Genomic DNA, 22,255 nt, shown 5'->3' with positions numbered 1-22,255 from the left:
ACAGGTGGTAATGCCTTCTATTACATAGTTCCATATGTGAAACTGTGCATCGAGAAATGTTCGGAAATTATGTGTTCTATCTGTCTTTTTATCTGGCACCCACTATCAGGCCTCGCTCAAACTCTGATAATTCTTGTCACCTTACCATGAGCACACTGGCTAGTGTACAACCTCACTTAGAATCAATACAGGTGTGGGCTTATAGAGGTGTGGGTGTTCCCAAGCTGTCCCCTGAGGCAATACTTGTGCTGTTCCATCACTGTCGGTGTATGTCAGTGTATGTTCCTCATAAAAGTGGAAGAACTGTAACGTTAAGAGTTCATTATAGTGAACTTGTTATACACTTTTAACTATATACACTATTATTTTTGTTTTACTAAGCAAAATCTAGACTTGATTTTAATTAGGTCTTACAGTAGTTATAACTGAAGGAATTGTAATGGTTCTCTTATATTAAAATAAGCTACTGAGGTCCTAATTACAAAACTCTTTAATAAACAGTGCCAGTGCTCATGGATAAATGGAAAGTGCAAATTTTTTTTTTATTAGTATAGCTTAGTAAAATATTTTGTAGCAGCTTCTAGTTTATAAAGTCTATGCCTATACAGTGTTACAGACTATTTAAGTTTAAAGGGTTAACTTATTGTGCTCCCTCTATTTATTAGACGCTAGGGATTACTTTCAGTAAGTACAAGCAATGCAAAGCAGTGCAAACTTGCTCAGGTGATCCTAAGGTATAACATCAGGGAAAAAGCCAGAAACCACTGGTGATTTTAAAAGGTATTTACAGGTAATATAGTATTGTCTGTTGTGTATTATTGTAGCAGATAGTGGCTTTGTAAAATGTAAAGAATAAAATATAATGTATGCACTTGTGACGCCAGGTAGAGAGGAGTGACGCGAGCCGAGTTAAAAGTACAAACAGGTTTATTAACAGGCAAGCTAACAGATACTGCTAACAGGAAAGCCAGGCAAACAGCGATCTCACTGATAACAGAAGACGTAGTCAAAAATACAGTCCGAGTTCGAAACCGAGAAACAGTCCAACCGTACAACAAATCCAATAAGGGCAAAACAAAAGACATAAACCGATAATCCGAAAACAGGGTCGTAACGAGAAAGCAAAAACAGAACACAGGAAAATGCTTAGTATGCAACATGAGTCGACAATACCTCGCAGTGTTTGTTTACAAACGGATGCCTTAAATAAAGGAGCTAGACAAGAATGAACCGGAAGTAATTCAGAATACAGGTGAATCAGAGCGTCGGAGCGTAACGCGATTGGGTGAAGGTGAAAGGTTATTATTGATGTCATAACCAGGGGAATTCTGGGAAATTGAGTCCGGTAGTGTGGAAGGAGAACAAGGCTGCGTGACAGCACTGGTATTGATATTAAGGGATTTTTTCAGATTTACCGTAAGAGTTTTATTTTAATGCTTTTTGATCCAAATTTCAGTTAATCCTTAGTTACTTTTAATGCTATTTCTTCTACAAATCTGTATTCTTACTGGTGTCATCCACTTATCTTTTTCACTGTATTGCAGTGAGTGATCGGATTAGTCTGTGTGCATTACTCTGATTCTGTAAACCTTCTTAGTAGTTCTTAAGCTGTTCTGTCTGCTGTTAAAGCACAAGCTACTTTCAGCACATTAAGTGACTGCATGCGTAGTAGGTGATTGACTGCCTAGAACAGCCTGATATCAGAAGTACAAACATTCACAGTTTTGAGAGATGTTTCTTCTGCCAAAAATATACAGAACCAGAACAGTGAGTTAAACACATGACCAGACCTGTACAGTCGATTTGTTCTTTCACACTTTAAGCAGAACCCGTTTGTGGTCCTCCTGTTGTCATAGCAGAGATGTTAAAAACCTCAGTTTGACACCATAACCATCTTGGCAGTCGATTGCTTTGGCAAACCTGTGCCAAGCAATACAATACAAAGTTACATTCACAAATGCCACTAAACAGAAGCATTAGAAGCCTTATTTTAACAATGTCCAGAAGCAGAGTTTACTTCTCTGGGCTCAGAGGCATCTGGGATTATCAATTGCATAGTGAAAATGTGCATTGTGGTTAGATAGAATTCCAGATTAAAAATAATAGAAACACTGTGTGCTGTGGACCAAAAACAAAAAGGATTATCCAGACTGTTCTGGTCCAAATTCCAAACGCATGAGTTTGTCATAGTATAATCACTGAAGTCCTAGAGTAACAAATACTTCCTTACTAGATTACAACATGGTGTTTTTCAGGGACCATGCATTTTTCAACAAGACAATGCCAACCCCCATGCTACACATATTAGAAAAGCATGGCTGCAGTAGAAAAGGGCCTGTCTGCAGTCCTGGTCCAATAGTAATATCGCAGACGTGCAGTATCACTTAAAGCAATTAAACTGAACACGTCATGTTGCAATGTTTTGATTCCTGACACAAGAAGTAGATACACAGTGTTGTCTCTGTGTCTGTGTAAGTGACAGGCTGCTGCTGCCTGAGAAGTGCAAGGGGAGGGGAAGCGAGGGGGGGGCGGTGTTAGGAGTAAACACGAGGTAACCGCATGGCCTCCATTCACATGGTTGGGCACATGTTTGTAAATGCACGTGTGGAAAGCTGTGCACCTCAGAACAGCACAGTTTTGCGCAGATATCTCCAGTTACAGCTGAATTCACACTTGTAATCCCAGAAAAATGCTCTTATTTATCTTTTAAAAAGCCATATAAATGCCTGATTAAAGGGCAGATTACTGCTTTTTTGCTGTTTTTCTCGAGTTTTAAGTTTAATACCGCAATATATATTATCAAAAAAAGATTATTTGCAATGTAGCCCTGGTGTGGATAATTTTAAAACAAAATGTGATAATGACCGCATCATACTGTTGCACAACTTTGCAGACAACTTTTCAGACAAGAGTGGAAGAAAATAACACCTGGAACACTTCATTGTTAGATATCATCAATGCTAAAACCATGTCAAAATCAGGTTTGGAAATTTGTGTTTTTTACACTGCTATATTTTTTGATAGCCTTGAGGTGTCTGTACCTTTAAATCTTAGAACAACTAAATTGTTGCCTTAGTCTCACTGTGAAACTCCCTTCATTTTAACCTGCCTGCACTGCCTTTCTTCTGTTCACTTTTATTTTTTTCCCCACTTCTCTAATCAATTTACTTAAATACAGATGGTAACCAAATAGTTGTGTGGTTACACACTGCAGCGCGATGAGTTCTGCCCATAAAAGTTGGAAAATGCTTTGAGGTCAGAGGAGAGTGAAATGACAGTAGTGATTTTAGGTTGAAAGTGCTCATGAAGCCTCTCCACCCATCCATAAGCACTTCTGGTTTACATCTGTTTTTCAAAGACTCGACAGGTCCACACACCTTCACTCATGAACACACACACAGATACACACACACAGATGTATGTGTGGGGCTGTATATACTGTCTTCCTCTGAAAATCCTTTGCAGAAAACCTTTAGCTCAGAGAAATGTAAGGGTTGTATTGATTCACAGTTTGTATGAGGTCTACCAACATTATGTTATTTGGTTTTTAGATCAGGGAACATACAATACCAGTCAAAAGTTTGGAAACTCCTTAAATTCAGTGGTTTTTCATTATTTCAACTTTTTCTGCATTGTAGATTAATACTAAAGTTATTAAAACTATGATGAAAACATGTAATTTTTATGTTTTATATTTTAGATTCTTCAAAATAGCACCTCTTGCTTAGATGACAGTTTAGTCAGATTTATGAGTTAGAGTCACCTGGAATGGCTTTCAGTTAGCAGCTGTGCTGAACTTGCAAAGAGTTCATTGTTTAAGAGCATCAGTTGTGTTGTAAAGAGGTATAGTTAGTATACAATGAATATAATACAATGAAAATACAATGAATAACTAAATTAAGAAAAAAAATACTTGAAGGTCAGTAAATCTGAAAAAAAGAACTTTGAAAGTATCCTCAAGTTTAGTCGCAAAGACCATTGAAAACATGATGAAACTGGCTCTCATCAGGATGGCCCCATGAAAGGAAGACCAAGAGTAAGGTCTGTTGCACAGGATAAATTTATCAGCATCAGAGACGGCAAGTTAACAGCAGATAACTCCAGATCTGAGCTACCTAAACACTTCACAGAGTATTTTGGTTTGTTTAACACTTATTAATTTACAATGTAGGAAAAAAAATAAAAAAAAAACTTTAATGAAAAAGGTGTATCCAAACTTTAAACTGGTTTTGTAACTCTTTTCAGATTAAGCCTGTAATAAGGTAATTTAATAATTTCAAGACATTTTCATGCAAGGTTAACTGGTATTATATAAAATTCATTTTACCTCCACTTGCAATATTTCCATTTCCATGCCAGAAGTCATGGAATAGCAGTGTGTAAACTGATCATGAAGTGTACCTTTTTAAACAGCTTGGGAACTCCTGCATAAGTTCTGAGGTGATATTATGGGAGTAAGGCTTAATACTGTCCAACATGCTTTAAGATGGATGAAACATACATACATTTCTGAAGTTGTGCTGGAATTTCTGATTCCTCGATCCACAGTGTCAGGTGTGACACATTAAAATATTTACATAATCTCAAAGATTTATTTTGTAAACAGACCAAGTCTCACTGTCTCAACACATGGATGGCATGTAATAAAATTTTTTTAGCATACTAATATGTGTGTTTTAACTAGAAATATTTTAATTTCAGGAATTATATATATTATTATATAATTTATCATAAATTATTTGAGTAATATAAATTAAGTAATTGTAATTAAGTAATGTTGTATGCAGAAATTAAGTAACGTTTCCTAAAAGAAAGGATTGACTGAATTTCAGTTCACTTATTTACTCTATGTAACATTTAAGTCCTGAAAAAAATACTTAAAAAAAGCAAATGCAGAAAGTTGCAAAACTATTTTAAAGTAAACGCAAGTTACGCATATTTTTTTTCAGTGTGTGTCTGGTCTGTCTAGATTTAGTTCTGTAGCATAAATTAACAATTAATATTTGTGGAAAGGTCAGAGTTATGATTTTCTTTTCATTGTAGTTTTATAGAACAGTGATTTGCCAGCCTACGAACAGTTTTCTCCAACAGTTATCCTGGTCTTTCAGCTCTTATTTTGACCTCCACATTTCCCCTGAACTGACATTTTAATAATATTATACACTGCAGAAAAGGCAAGATGGCTGAAAACATCTTCTTATTACCTTTTACCTGCCTTGTGGTTGCTGATTAGACAGCTTTTTAGAGAAGCTCACATCTGATGAGTGTTAGTTAATACAAGCTTGGTGTTCTCAGGGTATTCATAAAGCTTAGGTTTTGTTCAGTTGACAGTTCCTAATTACAGTTGGTGGCGTGCCTCAGGCCTGATTTGTCAATGTATTATGCATTATGCGGTTAGTATACCTGGCAACATATAACATCATTACTCTTCACACAACTTGTGGGGTAATGCATATGCACAACTGCATGTGCATTCCTACATGCGCATACATACATGCATATATAAACACCTTTCATTTCAGGAGAAAAAACATAATAGCATCAATTATGTAGTGGGTTGAATTGTCCTAATAATAATTCTGCTCTCATTCTCTCTCTCTCTTTCTCTTTAGTCGTCAGATTCTACTGTAAGGAAACTCTCAGAGGAGCTCTGCCAGAAGGACGTGCTCGTGCAGAAGTTCCAGAAAGAGAAGGATCATTTGGTGGAGCTCAGCCAGGTAAGAGTAAATGGAGACTTTCTGAATTAAGGATATGTTCATATGTCCTTGATAAACATTGTATATACTAAACAAATATACTAAAGGTAGAATCATTTTGAATAATACAGCTCTGTAAAAAATTAAGAGACCACTTAAGTTTCTGAATCAGTTTCTCTGATTTTGCTATTTATAGGTATATGTTTGAATAAAATGTACATTGTTGTTTTGTTCTATGAACAACCTCAAATAAAAGAATAAAGGAAAGGAATAAAGGAAGCAAGTTCATATTCATAAAGTTTTAAGAGTTCAGAAATCAATATTTGGTGGAATAACCCTGCTTTTTAATCACAGTTTTCATGCATCTTGGCATGTTCTCCTCCACCAGTCTTACACGCTGCTTTTGGCTAACTTTATGCCACTCCTGATGCAAATATTCAAGCAGTTCAGTTTGGTTTGATGGTTGTGATCATCCAGAGGTTATATTCCAGAGGTTTTCAATTTGGTAAAATCGAAGAAACTCATTATTTTTAAATGGTTTCTTGTCTCTTATTTTTTCCAGAGCTGTATTTATTTTATGCACAATTTAGAACATAAATATTCGCTATCACAAGTATTGCCCTCCAATTTATACATACAGTGCACGTCTATCATCTCTATTCCCATGATCTGGTTGAATTTGGTCCCTCTGTTATAAAACTACATAAAAATCTGTAAACTGTAGTTAAATAAAAAGCATGTGTTCTACACCCTGTGATGTCACGTCTTCTGGCTTGAAACATGTGGAAGGCAAGGCAGTATGTGATACATCTCTCATTATTTTGTACAAAAAGTTGAGTAATAGTAATACTATATTAATTATTTGTTAATTAACATTATTTATTTTTTATATCTCAATTGACTATGCATAGCATAATCTGTTTATCATCAATGTGTATATGTGAAATGTTATCACATATTTACTATGTATTTGTTATTTATTTACTGTCAACCTATGAGCAGTATCACTCTTCCTATCTTATCTTATCAATTATTGTGACACTAAGTAAATCCCTCATTCAAATAAAAAAAAAAATCTAAATATTTTGAAAATCAATAAATTTGTCTTTTAGATGTACCATGTGGCGTTTGCTTCTTTCAAGTGTTGCGTATGTTGCAAATAATCACATTGCAACATACCCCCTCTTCTGTTATCTTAATCTCCCTGAGTGGTTTAAATAAGTTAAACAGTTTAACAGCAACAGAGTTGAGAATTAGTAAAATATTACCATACTTGTATTGTAAATGTATTTGCAATTCTAAAATGGGCAATATACAGCCTGTGTGCAGTGGAGTGTATCGATCCACTCTACTAAAAGCAGATGAATATCTTTAATCACATTTATTCATATATTTATATGTATTTTATGTAAAATAATAATTCTTAGTTTAAATTAATCCAAAATATTGTCTATTACAGAAATGTGTGCGTTCAGGATAATGAAATATTATAAACATGAAAATATCTTTTAGATTTACTCTGATCATCGCATCCTACAGATTTACTCCCCTCTGGTCTGCTTTATGTTTTTGGGCAGTAGTGTACGCCCTGGTCACTGATTGGATGCAGAAACATATGCAGCTCTGAGATTTAGCTTAATGCTTCAGTGTCAAGGTCGCACCAGAGGGATGGTAAATATCATAGCAGTTTACAGGCTGTTGTGTTGCGCGGACCCGGCCCATCTGGAAGATTAGTTGAAGGCTGTTAAAATTTAACATCACGTCTCTTTGGCAAAGGACTGGATTTGTTCTGTTTCCTTGAGAGGAATTGTGTATGGATGGCCCAGGCCTGTGAATTCATTAAATCAAAAGATTAGTTTGTCATTAATTATCACATTTTAGTGCCTTGGAGTCTTTAACAACATTAACAGGCGGTTGAGAGTGGGGAGATAAATTTGATATTTTATAGCTGTGGTCATCCGCCCAACACCCCACTAATCAGTGTGTTTAGAGGGCCTTTATCCTTTGGGATGGTTTGTAATTAGAGATGCACTAATTAAATTGTTAAATGAGTTAAAATAAATTGGCCAAAATTGAAATCAAAAAGGTTTTTCTCAAAGGTTTCATTAATTTTGCCACTTTTATTAGATATATAGATAGATACTTTATTGATGCCAAAAGGAATCTCTGTTTGTTACAAATGAAGTCCTAAATTAAACAGATCAAATCAGCAGATCCATTCTAATAATAAATTGATATCAGAAATGCTATTCTAATCATAAAGGTTCATATGCATTGCTACTCAAGTGACATGTGAATTAAATTTACTCAGAAAAATGCAGCCAGCCTTAGCCTTTGTTTGTTTTAACAAAAGACTTAGTTAGCTCAGATAATGTTACTATCCTAGCCCTGCACAGCTCTTATCTTTCAGCTTAGAAACAGTAAAGTCTAAAAATGAACTTAAACCTGATGTTTGTTGGCTCTCCCTGCTGGCTCTCTCCCTCACTCCCTGCTGTATACAACAGCGATTTGAGCTGTCACTGCCAGAGCTGGGGGTGGAGTGTGGGGCTGCTGCTTTAAAAATTCAATGTTCCTCTGTTTGAAGAAACACTCAAATTTAATTTAAATAAATGAATTATTGATCAGAATATTTTCGATTGGCAAATATTTGGTGCAACCCCATTTGTCTCCCAGGAAAGCTGGAACTTCAGGAAATTTACTGATAATCAGCAAAACAAGGAATGAAGAAAAACCATATTTGACTGAAAACAAGGGCATTTAGAATAACCCAGTCTCAGGCAGAGTGGTTTCTAATCTAATTAAGAACAAGATGGACAAATTAGTGTTTGGAACTTTTAAGGACTGATTGGTATAGTATGGTGTACTTACTGTATTGAACCCGTCTGCCATGTGTACAGTAGATGCCTGCAGTGTAACCCCCTGCCAGATGTTGAACAGTAGCAGCAGCATTTGCCAGGTAATCTCTGTGATTTAAGATCTGTGGCATTGCCAGTAACACAATAGACCCCTGATTGCGAGGGCAATGAGATGGATAATTGAGTCATATCGAACAGATATCAGTTTTCCATTCCTTATATAAAAAACCCCTTATCATGGGTGGAATTTAGTTGGTGTGAGATTATGTCTCGAGGTTTGTTTGTGTCAGATGTTTTGAATAAGACTTGGAATTTGCATTGAAGGATTGCATTTGATTAAGCCATCAAGCTGCAGACTTCCTCTGACAAACTCTATGGCCGAAGTAAATGAACACATCCCAGCTGTGGATCAAAGAAATCCAGGCAGAGTCACAGCTGAGGATTTAGGGCTGTATCTGTTCTCCAGATCCTCAAGCTGTGTTTTATCATTCCAGCAAGCCATCGAGGATTTGCAGTGCGAGGAGGAGAAGGTGAACCTCCTGACCAAGGAGAAAGCCAAGCTGCAGGTGCACGTGGAAGAGGTGACTACTGAACTTTTATAAGGCCTTAGCTAACGTGAAATTTTACTGTCCTCATGATACATTAAATCACAATATTCTTTTCAGAATACATTATGCACAATCCGAAAACCAGTGTATAGTTGCTGCCTAAATGGTGCAGTACTGAGGTTCTGGTCTTGTACAAACTACGATAATTGCGGCATGTGCAAGTGTGGACACTTTCAGTGGTAAATCATCCAAACATTCAACTCATGGTGTCACTTAATTGACTCTTTAGAAGGTCAAGAATTGAAAATATAATAAATTTTTATGCTCTAAACCGTGTGCTCTAATCCAGAGGCCATAGAAATGAAGCTTATAGTCTACAATGCATACGAAGACTAAGGTGCAGTTTCCTCTAAAACATCGTTAAGGAAGGGCAATTAAGGGGAACTGTGGAGGTCAAGGCAAGATCTGGCAACACCCTCTGATGCGACATCCAAAGGTTTAAAAAGGTTTAGAGTGATTGTGTACTGTTTTACTGTGCATTACAGCATTTTGTAACAAAAGCCACTGGAGTATCAGCCAGTTACATCAATTTTACTAAATACCAGCAAATTCTAAAAGCATATAACACAGTCAGTCTGGAAAAAGTTTAAAGGTTGGCTTCTACAGCAATTACCATAAGCAACTTTAAGAAATGAAACTGTAAACTGTGAATTTTGAAAGGACCCTCATGATCCCCTTATTTGGACATGATTGAAAAACTAGATGGAACTCCAAACAAACTCCAAACAACTTTTAGCTGGTCAAACTAACTTTGTGATCAACCAATGGGGAGGTTTCTAAATACTGACTTAAGCGAGTGTCTGTTTGCACCCACCTAAAAGTACTTTGATGTTACAAGGTTTTTGGGACCAAAAACATGCGACTTTTAGTTAAATCAAGTGAATGAAATCACGTAAAAACAAAAGAAAATAGCTTTATGTACTGCTCTGGAAAAAATGTAAAGACCACTTCAGTTTCTGAATCAGTTTCTCTGATTTTGCTATACGGACAAACTTTCTCCCAAATTCCAAACAAAAATATTGTAATTTAGAGTATTTATTTACAGAAAATGAGAAATGCCTGAAATAACAAAAAAGATGCAGAGCTTTTAGACCTCAAATAATGCAAAAAAACAAGTTCATATTCATAAAGTTTTAAGAGTTCAGAAATCAATATTTGGTGCAATAACCCTGTTTTTTAATCACAGTTTTCATGCATCATGTTCTCCTCCACCAGTCTTACACACTGCTTTTGGATAACTTTATTCCACTCCTGGTGGAAAAATTTAAGCAGTTCAGCTTAGTTTGGTCGTTTGTGATCCTCCATCTTTCTCTTGATAATATTCCAGAGGTTTTTAATTTGGTAAAATCATTTTTAAGTGGTCTCTTTATTTTTTCAAGAGTATATAAGATTTATTAAACACACACGTTCTAAAATTGCTGTGTTCTCTAGTACCACACTGGGAGATTCAAAATGGATGGTACAAATTAAACAAAAACAGTCTATCTTCCTTTTCATGGGTCGCAAAAGATCACTGGCTACTAAATCATAGCAATGAAAACTAAGCAAAATGGTCCATAGTTCTCTGATCAAAAACTCACCCTCTAGCCTAGGGAACCATGTAGTCCTACACTGTGTGAAATCTATAGGTGCACCCTGTTTTCATACCTGCTTGAAACCCCTGGTGACAGAAACAAATCTCTTATAAAATAAAGTTATAAAATACAGATAAAATACCAACAAAAAACTAAGCTCATCTCTCACACAGTGTGTAAAATTTCAATACAACGTCAGGAACAATACGGGCAACATACCTAGACAGAGTAGAGTTAAAACCACAGCACACAGTGTGACCTCAACCCTCTCTGGCAGCCATTTGGAAAGGCACAGTGTTCTGATAATGACCCAGCTGCTGTACTTGCAAACCACACGTGTGACCCTTCAGTCTGACTGCGCTGTCCAATTGTTGGGATGCTGTAACGAGTGTATGAGTCACTGGTCTCTCACAGCTGTGTCTGAAATATCATATCTTGCTTCTAATGATCACAAACAACTGTGTCATTCCTCCCTGTCACTCTCCCCAGTCTCTGTGTATATCGTGTAATTGCATTGTGAGCTCAGATGGTCCTGAATGTATGCAGGAGAGAGGGAGAGTTGTGAGTGCTGATGTGTGGATTGTTTTGTGTGCCTCAGTTGGAGTACCAGCTGGATCAGGAGAGGAAGCAGCGCAGTGATCTGGAGAGGAACAGGAAGAGGCTGGAGGGAGACAGTAAGAACACCATGGAGAACCTGAGCGAGCTGGGCAAGATGAGGGCAAGCCTGGAAGAGCTCATCAAGAAGTGAGTGAACTGATATTATAAAGTCCATTATTGACAGCATTGTTCAGCATTTCCTAGTCAGTCCTGTAGACCCATTGATCTGAAATTTTGTGTGTATTGCACATTAACTTTTGTGGACGTGATGCACTAAATGATGCACTAAATGGGCACTGGAAATGGATTATGGCAAAGCATAGTTAACAGCATGCTCATCATTACTCTAGGAAGTAGCCTTGTGTGTGCATTCACTGTAGACCTCAGCCTCACTCTACCTCCAGCCTAGTTATGTCACATAAGCACAGTCTGCAGCATGAAGAGCTCCCTCTTGGGCACAACAGATTGCACTGGTGATCCCTGTATCTACTGTAACTGATTAACCCTTATTTACAAACAGAAACACAAAGAAAACCAAGTGCATTCTGTTACGACTTTCCTACTGGACGACTAACAAGCACATGGTATTGGAATCTGGCAGTGAGGCAGAATTTGGCACTACACCTCCAATGGCAACTCGCAGAATAGAAAACACGCTGCTGTCCACTACAGCTCTGGAAAAAATAAGAGACCACTTAAAAATTATTAAACATGAAGTTTCTTTGATTTTGCCAAATTGAAAACCTCTGGAATATAATCAAGAGGAAGATGGATGATCACAAGCCATCAAACCAAACTGAACTGCTTAAATGTTTGCACCAGGAGTGGCATAAAGTTATCCAAAAGCAGTGTGTAAGACTGTTGGAGGAGAACATGCCAAGATGCATGAAAACTGTGATTAGAAACCAGGGTTATTTCACCAAATATTGATTTCTGAACTCTTGAAACTTAAAATATTAATGAATATAAATTTGCTTTCTTTGCATTATTTGAGGTCTGAAAACCATTTTTCATTTTCTGCAAATAAATTCTCTAAATGACAATATTTTTATTTGGAATTTGGGAGAAATGTTGTCTGTAGTTTATAGAATAAAACAACAATGTTTACTTTATTCAAACATATACCTGTAAATAGCAAAATCAGAGAAACTAATTCAAAAACTGAAGTGGTCTCTTAATTTGTTTTCAGAGCTGTATACAAAAAAGCAGGATGTGGCTTCTAAAAAATCTATACAGTATATACTTTTATGTGTAAGTTCTCTAAATTGAAGTTAATTTCTCAAATATCGCTAAAATTATTTGTTTTATTTATTAATTTTAAGGTGGCCTGACTGTAAATTTTCTGAAGTGCACAACTTACCAGCATTATGTGAGTCCCAGCTTGAGTAGCACACAAAACAATTTAAATTTACGCTTACGAAAAATTGCACCTTAACTAAGAAGTGAACTGTAGTGCCCTCAAGTTGAGTTAAGTCCCATGACAGATTTTCGTGCAGATCAGTTGAGTTGCCTAAAGTTTAGAGAAGAATTTTGTATGTGTAAACAGATGGCGAGTCTAGATGTCCTCGTTCTGAAGAAAAACAGATGTTTGGGTGTCTTGTAGAGGCTATAACATGATATCTACTTGGAGCGGAATTATCTTAGCTTTGATGAGTTAAAAGGCTCCAGGCTCCCTGAGCTGTTCAGGCTTGTTAGTATGCGTTTACCGTAGCAGACCCTCAGACTTGTGTAATAGAACAAATAAAACTTCCCTAAGTGTGCCAAGGACTACAGTAAAAAAATATTCTGCTTGCTATGGATTGTTTTGGACCTTTTATGCATGGTGCAGTTTTTATATTAACGACGTATTAAAGTGATATTTTATAGGGTACAGCAGAAGAAGTCCTTCAGAAAATTTGATGTTCTAACAAAGCATAGCAGATGCTTGAGAAAATTGTTGTACTGCTGTACTTGACGTGGAATATTTGACTGACGTTTTAATAACCTTTGAGGTCCCTTTCTCAGACATGGTGTGCAAATCATAACCAGCACATCTGCTAAATTAGCCCTGTCACATCTCTGTCTATCTTATTCTCATGCTCTCTTTCTCTCTCTCTCTTTTTCTTTGTGTCCTGTCAGGAAAGATGTGGAGATAAGTGCCACCAGCAGCCGGCTGGAGGCTGAGGAGGCATTGAGTGCAGGGCTGCAGAAGAAGAATAAGGAGTTGCAGGTGAGGCCTGTGGGGGGAGAGAGGGAGCATTCCTGTCTTTCAGCACTGCTGGGGTCCTGAACCCTGATTTGTGGAGCCTGCTCTGAGATGGCAAAAACATCCCGAAGAACATATGAACTGATAACGATCTCTCTGATGTAAAACTCCAAATTGGAATGTAAGATATGCTCTGCGTGGCTCCACCAGCCACTTTCCAGGTACAGACTTTGGAAAACAGACAGGTACAAGATGTATTTTACAAGCCAGAAGGTAGTAGGTCATGCCTCAGGAATGAAAAAGGTGGTAAAGGCCATGTTAGTTTAACCTCTGTCACTCAGGCTTTGTGACACAAATATATTTTAATATATTTAATAAAAAAATATATATATATATTTTTTTTTTTTACGGATCTTGGGTCTTTCTTATATACGTCCAGAATTATGTCATGGAAAAAGCAGGTCTGTGTTTTTCTTTTATGTGTTTTTTTTTTACATGTTTCACTTGGGCTTTAATAAATCTTCTAATACAGTACATACAGTACTATGTGGACATTACCAGCATTAGAACACCAGTCACAGGGTTAACTGGCAATTCCACAAGCATGACATGAACATCAGAATGCATGCATTTACAGATGCGTCTTGCAAGCGATTGGTGTAATTATTAGGTATGATAACTTATTACTTACTATCATATAATTAAAGTGAGTCTAGATAGGGATTTCACAGACTGAGGTTCTCAAAATTGGTTTTGTTTATAGATCAATTATTGTTTTAAAAACTACATATAATTTCTTTCTTATATTTCGACCACCTGTAAATAATCTACAAGTAGCAAAATATACCATTCAAATAAAGTGAGATCCATGGAAAAATCTCAGAAAATTGCATGGCAAAATCACCACCTGTATAAGTTGTGAGGTGTTATCCTGTGAGTGAGGATGAACACTGGCCTGCTTGCAAAAAGCAAGGCAATGTGAATTATCAGAGTTTAATATCATGACCCCTTGACATAGATACATTCACATGCGCCGTTGCTATTTAATCAATGCAGACACAAGGCATAAAAATAGACAGTTGTGGGGTGTAAGATAGCAATGAGGATTGTGACATGCCTTGTGAAGTGTGTAAGATAGCCCTTAGTGACATACTCTACTGCGCACATTACTGGAGCAGTGGTCTAACAGCCTAACAATGGATGCTGGCTAAACCTGGATATTGAACCCACAACCCTGTTATTGGCAACCCAGTGCCCAATTCCTTGTCCCATGATATTTGGCATAACTGTGGTTCTGTAGATTGGTTCTGTAAATTGATAAAAATTGCAAAAAAATATTTGTTACTATTTTGTGTATTCTCAGTGATTCCAGGTCAGCTTTGGTCACTTACACATTCACTCACCAGATTTTTATTCACCCTTCGGAGTGATGTTTGTAGACAGTGCCATCTACACACCCAGAGAGAGCAAAGCCAATTGTGTTCTCTCAGGGCTCCGGCAGCTGATTGCCAGCTACATGAACGGGATTCGAACCAGCATTCTCCTGATCATAGTGGCAGCAACTACAGTACACTAATTTACTGTATAGACTTTCAGATGTAAAACACCCTAAGTTAAGTTCTCAAATATCTCTAAAATTATTTGCTTTATCATTTTGAGTTGACTTGACTGTACATTTTCTGAAGTACACAACTGGCCAGCATTATGTGAGTGCTAGCTTGAGTAGCATACAAAACAAATTAAATTTAGCATTAGGAAAACTAAGAAATTGATGGAAATGATGGGAAACGTAGAGAAGACAAAACACAGACACTGAGAAGGTCAGAAAGAGAGAGAACGTGGGCAGTACAGGATGCAGTACAGTACTCCCTGATCATAGAGTTTCTCTGTAGATCCAGACGCCTTGCCTTTAAGGTTGTGAGGAGAACACAGAGGCTCTTTGTCTGTGCGAGCGGAGCTGAAACGGGATCCAAGTGTCAGCAAAAGTGGACGTGTTTTCACGTTTAGTTTGGGGTATTATCTATACTACACAAAGCTGGCTTTATGGACCGCTCTCCATTAATCACAGCTTAGTGGACCTGGAAGGCACAAAAGCTAAGCTGGTTTGACAAGAGCCCCACCGCCTTGTTGTTTCAGTGGATCGACTGATCAGACTCGTTCAGGTGGAGTCTTTTTGTGCGAGCGTCAATAAGATTTATTCCACCCAGGGACTGACTGTGAGCTGAGCAAGTGTCCCCTGTAAAACATTCACTACCGACACCACCATCCGTACATTCTATCATTGTGTAAAATCATGATTTGTGACTTTTGCTTTGAATCTGTTATATTATACGTTTAAATATTCTATTCTATTTTGAAATTTTTACTGCTTTGTTTTTATACGACTTTATTACTCAAAGGTTGGACAGGACCATATGAAGGAATAGATAAGGAATAATATACATTTAAACTGAAACAAACCAGTCAAAGTGCGCCCAACCCAAATGCCCAGAGACTTCCGATAATTACTGTAACACATCAATACAGATTTTCCTAAAATATCCCAGGATGTTTTTACTCCAGCACTATTTGGTCCAGTTAAAACAGACTCTGGTTCGTTTGTGCCCTTAGTGCGGTTCATTTCAGTAGGTGTGGTCCGGTCCCAAACAAACTTCAGGAGCGGTTTGCTTGTAATAAGAAGGTGATCTCGATCTCGATCCGACCCAACTATCAAATATACTCCATTTATTTGAGGTAACTGCTGATAAGGTGTGTTTTAACCTGATAACAAAATCTGTAACAAAAAATCGTCTTTCTATATTTACTTTCTTGCTCTCACGCCAAATAGCTCTGGCCAATCAGATGAGACTATGTGCTTGTGTGGTTTATTGGTGCGCATTTTGAAGTGTTTAGGATAATGCCTGTGTGAAAACAAACCAAACAGAGGGAGAAAACGTTCTAATTTATATATTAATTTAACTTAAATTAACTTTAATTTCAGAACAACTTATATGACCCAATTTCTCCCATGATGAAGTAGTAAATATTTTAAATTTCCACTTTTTTCTTTATCATTGGAAAACAGCAGACAAACCAACTTTTATCATGAGATCACAAGAAAAATAACTTCATGAGCTAACAAACAGACAAATGTAGTGATGAATAGTTCAATTCTGGTGTGATACACCAATAACTCGTGCGACAGTTGCTCTAGATATGAGCATCAACCAAATGTCTAAATGTAATGCTAACTGCTAATTCTGTTAAATCAGCTTGCAACAAGTTGACCTGCACCCAGGCTTCACTGCTCAACATGACCAGACATTACATTAAAGCAATTATGTTTTAGTAGCATATAATATATTCATATAAAGCTAGTATTTATGTTTGAATTAATTCATTTTTTTATGTCAGGATATTTAAGCAAAACATCTCTTTTTTACCCTTTATAAATTTTTAGCACACATTTCCGACAGACAGAGATTTACAGGCCTGAATCTCTTTGTGTAAAATGGGTCTTGGAAATATTAATATATGTCCAATTTCCTCCCATTTTGGACTTTTCCTGATTGGGGGAAAATCCTCTGTCATCAGGCAGTAAAAGTTACAGCTTGTGCGAGAGCTGTGGTTCTGTGCAGCACATGCAGGCACTTACGTGATGGTCATGAGTACAAAGAGAGCTAGAGGAGGGTTTCTGGGGGGAGAGGGGTGGATTTTGAGGGGGGCACAAGGTACACTAAGGTCAAAGTCGATGAAGATTGATGGCCCGCATGAATGAAACATGTTTAAATGTTTGATGCAGGCTCAGGTCTGACTTGTCTCACTGCCAAATGTGTTTGCAATCTGATGGTTTTGGTCTTTTTTTTCCCTGGTAATTTCAGAGATCTTACAGCGCTACTGCGCTACAGCAGTACACTATTGAATATCCTGTGGATACACATCGGGCAGTTCCACATATGCTCTCAATTTATAGCCCATCATGATGGCCTGAAACTGCTGAGATCCTGAAACCATAAGAATGTGTAATTATGTTGACTGGGGGGAGAAAGTTCTAAACAATAGATTAATTACAGGCCTTTAATTCATACTGTGGCAGGATTTCCAACATTATAATATTGTTTCTGCATTGAAGAGGACTGAAATGGGTCAGTATCAATATGATATGGCCTTTGTGTTTGCAGCATATTGTAGCTGAATGGAATGACTCTGAGTAAACACATTATTACAAATATAGGGAAATGTTAACCTTCATTTTAAAGTAGTAGCTATTCATTTAGATATGTTCAGAAAAAATATCAAGATATTTAAACATATCCAAAAATGAAAGTGACAATCTATAGTTTTTTGGTGAGAATGTGTAATTGCACAGAGCATGCTAAAAAGTACCTAAAACATGCATTTTTGTGGTGCTTTCTCTTCTCAGTGTGGCTGAATCTGGTCATTTTAGCAAGGATTCTGTTGCGCTCTCTTTTATCTCACCAGCTCTCATTAGTTCTAGTTCTGAATTTCTTTGGTTTAACAATACATGTATACGCAGACTTAGAGTTGCCAATTTGCATTAGTTATTGTATCAGCCACATTAGCAGTTGCTCAGGTAGCCAGCAGCTAACATGCTGATAAAAAATGGTATGGACTGTGTAGTATGATGTCTGTGTAGTCTGCAGTCATATAAATGTGATAAATTGTCATTTCTTTAGTTTTGAAGGCCAAAACTCACTATTCTGATAATGACCAACCTAGGTAGCTGCAGGTTTGTCCTTTAGAAATGTTCTGCTTACCTGCAGATCTTTAGAAAGGTTTACTTTAGTGCTCTGCTTTGCTAAGGAGCCTGAAAGGGGGTGTGGAGTTTCTTGCAGCAGGGCAAGGAGAGCCGCTGAGTGTGTTTGAGTCTGTGTGTGTGTGTGTGTGTGTGAGTGAGTGTGTGAGTCAGTTTGACTCTGTCTGACTGCTGCTTGGCCATGGCTGTGCTCTCTGCTGAGGTCCTGCGCTGGCATGTGAGTTGCTGTATTGCTTACCTTGATTTGTCTTAAAATAATGTGAGATATTTATTGTTTCATAAGTGTATAGCTGAAGTGTGTCTTTTGCATGGATTTACAGTCATTTATTTTGGCTTCAGTTCCTTTAAAACATTGAAGGTGAGCCAGGCTTGTGGAGTGTGATTGCCTGGATGACTTGATTTTGGGTTTTGGGTTGAATGTTGTTGAATATATGTGTGTGTGTGTAGGTGTGTAGGTGTTTATAGGAATGCATGTGTGTGTGTGAGTGTTGCTGATTGACTTTTATCACATTTGTGGTTCTAGTTGTCAGAATACATGTTGTGGGACATCCTCCAGCTATATGCGGCTTGTCAGAGATACTTCCTGTACAGCCACAACAAGATACTACAGGAGATAATGGTGCCTCAAGACATAACATAGGAAGCTAATTCCTGCCCATCCTATCATAAATTTTAATCACAACGTTTTTTGTTTTTTTTTTGCATTCACCCCGGAAGCTTATCTCATATACTGAAAGCTTTATTGTATATGACTTTTTTTTCAGTGTTCAGAATCAGTGTTGCTCCAGGTCTGCCTAAGTTCAACCTTAGGTTAGTTATAAAGTAGGTTATTACCTAGTTAAGCTTTAAACTACTCAGAGCCAAGTTGCCACATGCTTTTAAGTTTAATTTATTGGCTGGTAAATCTTTTTACTTAGCCCTGAGCAGATGAACAGTACTGTGTAAAAGTCTAAGCACCTGAGATTATTATATATTATTGGTTGTTTTTAGCTCTGTTGGGTGTTTTTAGCTCTGAAAATAGTGATCATCTGGTTCTTTCTGGCAATAGGATCATTTAACTTTTTGAGGAAGTCCTTTATAGTTGTTGTCAATATCTGGTTTGGTTATTTTATTGTATTTTTTATGTTTTCATTCAAATCATAATCCAGACCTTTGTTATTCTAAAATACCTGTAGCTCCAAAATTGGAACTGTGAGGCCAATCATATTATTTTTGCTGTACGTAGACTGAATACATTTGGATTTGAAAGTAAAATATGAATATTAGAAAAAAAAAAACAACATTTCAGTTTTTATTTACAGGTATTTACATCTGGCTCTGATACACACAGTTCAGGCGAATTCACACCTTTTGTCTGAACCCACCCATTTTTCTTGTGTGCAAAAGTATTGGAACATGTGACTGTCAGGTGTGTTTTGTTGCCCAGGTGTGTCCTAAAACATTGATTATTATAATGCTTAATGTGTATATTCAATTTTAGATTTGGGTTTTGCCTATGCACAGGGTGCATTTATAATTAGGGGTGTTAGAGGTATTTAAAGTCTTGCGATCTTTTTTACAAAACAAGAAATTCTGATTCTGAATTACAGAGCATTTCTACTAGCTAGCATAGAATCATTTTCTTTTGCACATTATTTTACAGCTCAATTGGTTCAATGCTTAAAGTTCAACTCTTAAATAAGCACTTCAGAATCATCTATCCTATGCATAGCTGGTGTAACCTGCTTCAGATTTTGCTCTTTAAAGGATAAAAGTAAACATTGAGCAAAGACATGCTGAGTAAAATGGTGACAGACTATGCAAAGTGCAATGTCTGCCATGTGGGTTTGGCTTTAAATGGGTTGAACCGAACCACAAGCCTTAAAGACTTAACCCGGTGTATTTGCTTTGTGATATTTTCACGCAGAACTGCAGCATCTTTCATCTGCCTGATGTATTTTTTTCCTTCTGTGGTTATATACTGTATAATTATGCTGCCATTCAGACTGGTGACCTTATCTCAAAACTGGTTACAGAAGTGAAAAGAGTTGAAAAAGGCAATAGAAGGAGTGTTTTTGGTTTGTTATTTTAATTTGTGTAATATTTTTTAAGGTATATATATCTGATCATGAATGAAATATATCTTATTATTAATGTAGTAGTCAGTTTTAACAGACATTTCAGTACAATGAATCTGATAAAACTGTTTAATATGAGAATATATTGGTGTTGGGTGATGGTATAGATAATAACAGTGGGTGAACAAATTCCTCCTCTAAATTGCTACCTGGGTTGAAAGCCACCGGCATGCAGGACTAAAAGCAGGAAGAATTCCGCCCCACAGCCTTTATATAGAAAAGCGTTCAGAACGGATTTTGAGACAATACACTGCAGCTGCTTTTGGCAAAGCTGATAAATGGTTTTGATTTGGAGCAAGCCAAACCAGGGACAGAAGACAGATGCTTCTATTCTTAATCAGAGTAAGCTGAAGCATATGGAGTACATTCTTGCTTAAAATTCATGTTCATACTAGTTTATTTGTATTTTCAAATTGAAACAGTATACAGCACATTATGCCTTTTGGAATAAACTCCCTGTGAGTTTTATCAACTCATTTTGAGGACTACCTTCCATTGGGTATTTAATTAATATTAACTTAAAATAATCAATGTCGTATTTTTAAATTAGTCACTCAATATGACTAACTGTTGCTTATTCTGGAAAGGCTAACATTTCTTTTAGTTTCTTAATAGAGCACAACAAAGCCCTACCTTCCTTTGCATGATAAATTTATCGCAGGACAGAGTTTATTCACTGCAGATCTCAGCAAGCATAAAGTCAGACTTTGCAACAAAGAAACTGGTAACTTGCTCTTCTAGCCTACAACATGATGGCTAGGCAGTCAACCATTACATACAGTATAACTAAATACCCAAAGAAAGGTGTTTCAACTCCTGAATTCCAATATTGGAAGATGTTCTAATACTGTAACTGTAACGGACAGATTATCTTTTTAATATGCTGTGAAACTGAACATCAGCATTCATCTGCTTTGTTTGTTTAATCTGCAGGTCCGCATTGAGGAACTCGAGGAAGAGCTGGAGGCAGAAAGAGCCATGAGAGTGAAGGTAACCTCCTACCCTATAACAACAGTCCCACACCTACTGTATGTGTTTCTATTTCACATCTGATTTTCTCCTCCAGCGATTTGGCTATTTGCTCATACTTTTCATTCACTCTGTAATAGAACTATCACTCTTGCTTAAGAGCAATGCTCTGGGTCCTGTTGGTGTTTTTTTTCTTTTTCTTTTTTTTACTTTCCAAAGCTATAAAAACAAAACCCAGCTCTCCTGGAACGTCACCTTCGACCTCACTCAGGGCTGATTGATTGCATATATGCACTTTTTTGAAAGTACCTGCAAGCAATTACAAAGAAATGTAAACCTCTCTCCATTAGAACAGAAATCATGTACAGTATTCTCATTCTGGGAAGCACCTGAACACCTGAAAAGTGTGGTAATCAGACAGACAGAGCCTGACAATTGAGGTTAGGATGGACGTATTTGAGTGTGTATTTTCCTTCAATTAAATTGTAACACAAATTGAATCTCAGCTTAAAGTCAACTCTGATAAAAGGTGGCCGTTCCATTGTACTCTTCTAAAGTTCCTAATCCGTAACAGATTTGAGGACTATCGGGTGTCGCTGGGGTGGTTATGGAAGACAGGTTGTGTCAGATGCCGTGTGGAAGGAAGACGTCTGGCATTAGTTTGCGCTCTCCTCGCGCTCAGAGGTACTGCAGGAGTAGGCATTCTGGCAGGAGGGTATGGGTAGGGAGTTCCTAATGATTTCCACCTGGAATAACAAAGCCAGCATGTTTTAAATCAGTGCACAGGACATCCTCAAGCAGACCCGCTTCATGTCAATCACAATTTCCCCCCAAGCCTTCTGAGTGCCACTTAGCTCCAAGCACTACTACAGTTAGAGCAACACTGAGGATGATGGGT

The 22,255-nt window shown here is 37.2% G+C and overlaps 1 protein-coding gene across 4 annotated transcripts in view; it reads left to right on the top strand.

Moving 5' to 3' along the window:
- The window catches only part of LOC103045081 (myosin-16), a 67,265-nt gene that overhangs the window by 19,058 nt on the left and 25,952 nt on the right, over positions 1–22,255 (top strand). For 3 of the 4 annotated variants that reach the window (XM_007257220.4, XM_007257219.4, XM_007257222.4), the window contains exons 3-7: positions 5,613–5,717; positions 9,046–9,132; positions 11,332–11,477; positions 13,449–13,539; positions 21,322–21,378. In XM_007257220.4, coding sequence (XP_007257282.3) covers positions 5,613–5,717; positions 9,046–9,132; positions 11,332–11,477; positions 13,449–13,539; positions 21,322–21,378 — 486 coding nt within the window. The remainder of the gene's footprint in view (positions 1–5,612; positions 5,718–9,045; positions 9,133–11,331; positions 11,478–13,448; positions 13,540–21,321; positions 21,379–22,255) is intronic. The other variant, XM_007257221.4, reaches the window with a different exon arrangement.

Source organism: Astyanax mexicanus, chromosome 15 (assembly GCF_023375975.1).
Source record: "Astyanax mexicanus isolate ESR-SI-001 chromosome 15, AstMex3_surface, whole genome shotgun sequence".
Lineage (NCBI taxonomy): Eukaryota > Metazoa > Chordata > Actinopteri > Characiformes > Acestrorhamphidae > Astyanax > Astyanax mexicanus.
This window is presented reverse-complemented; position numbering and strand designations above follow the sequence as displayed.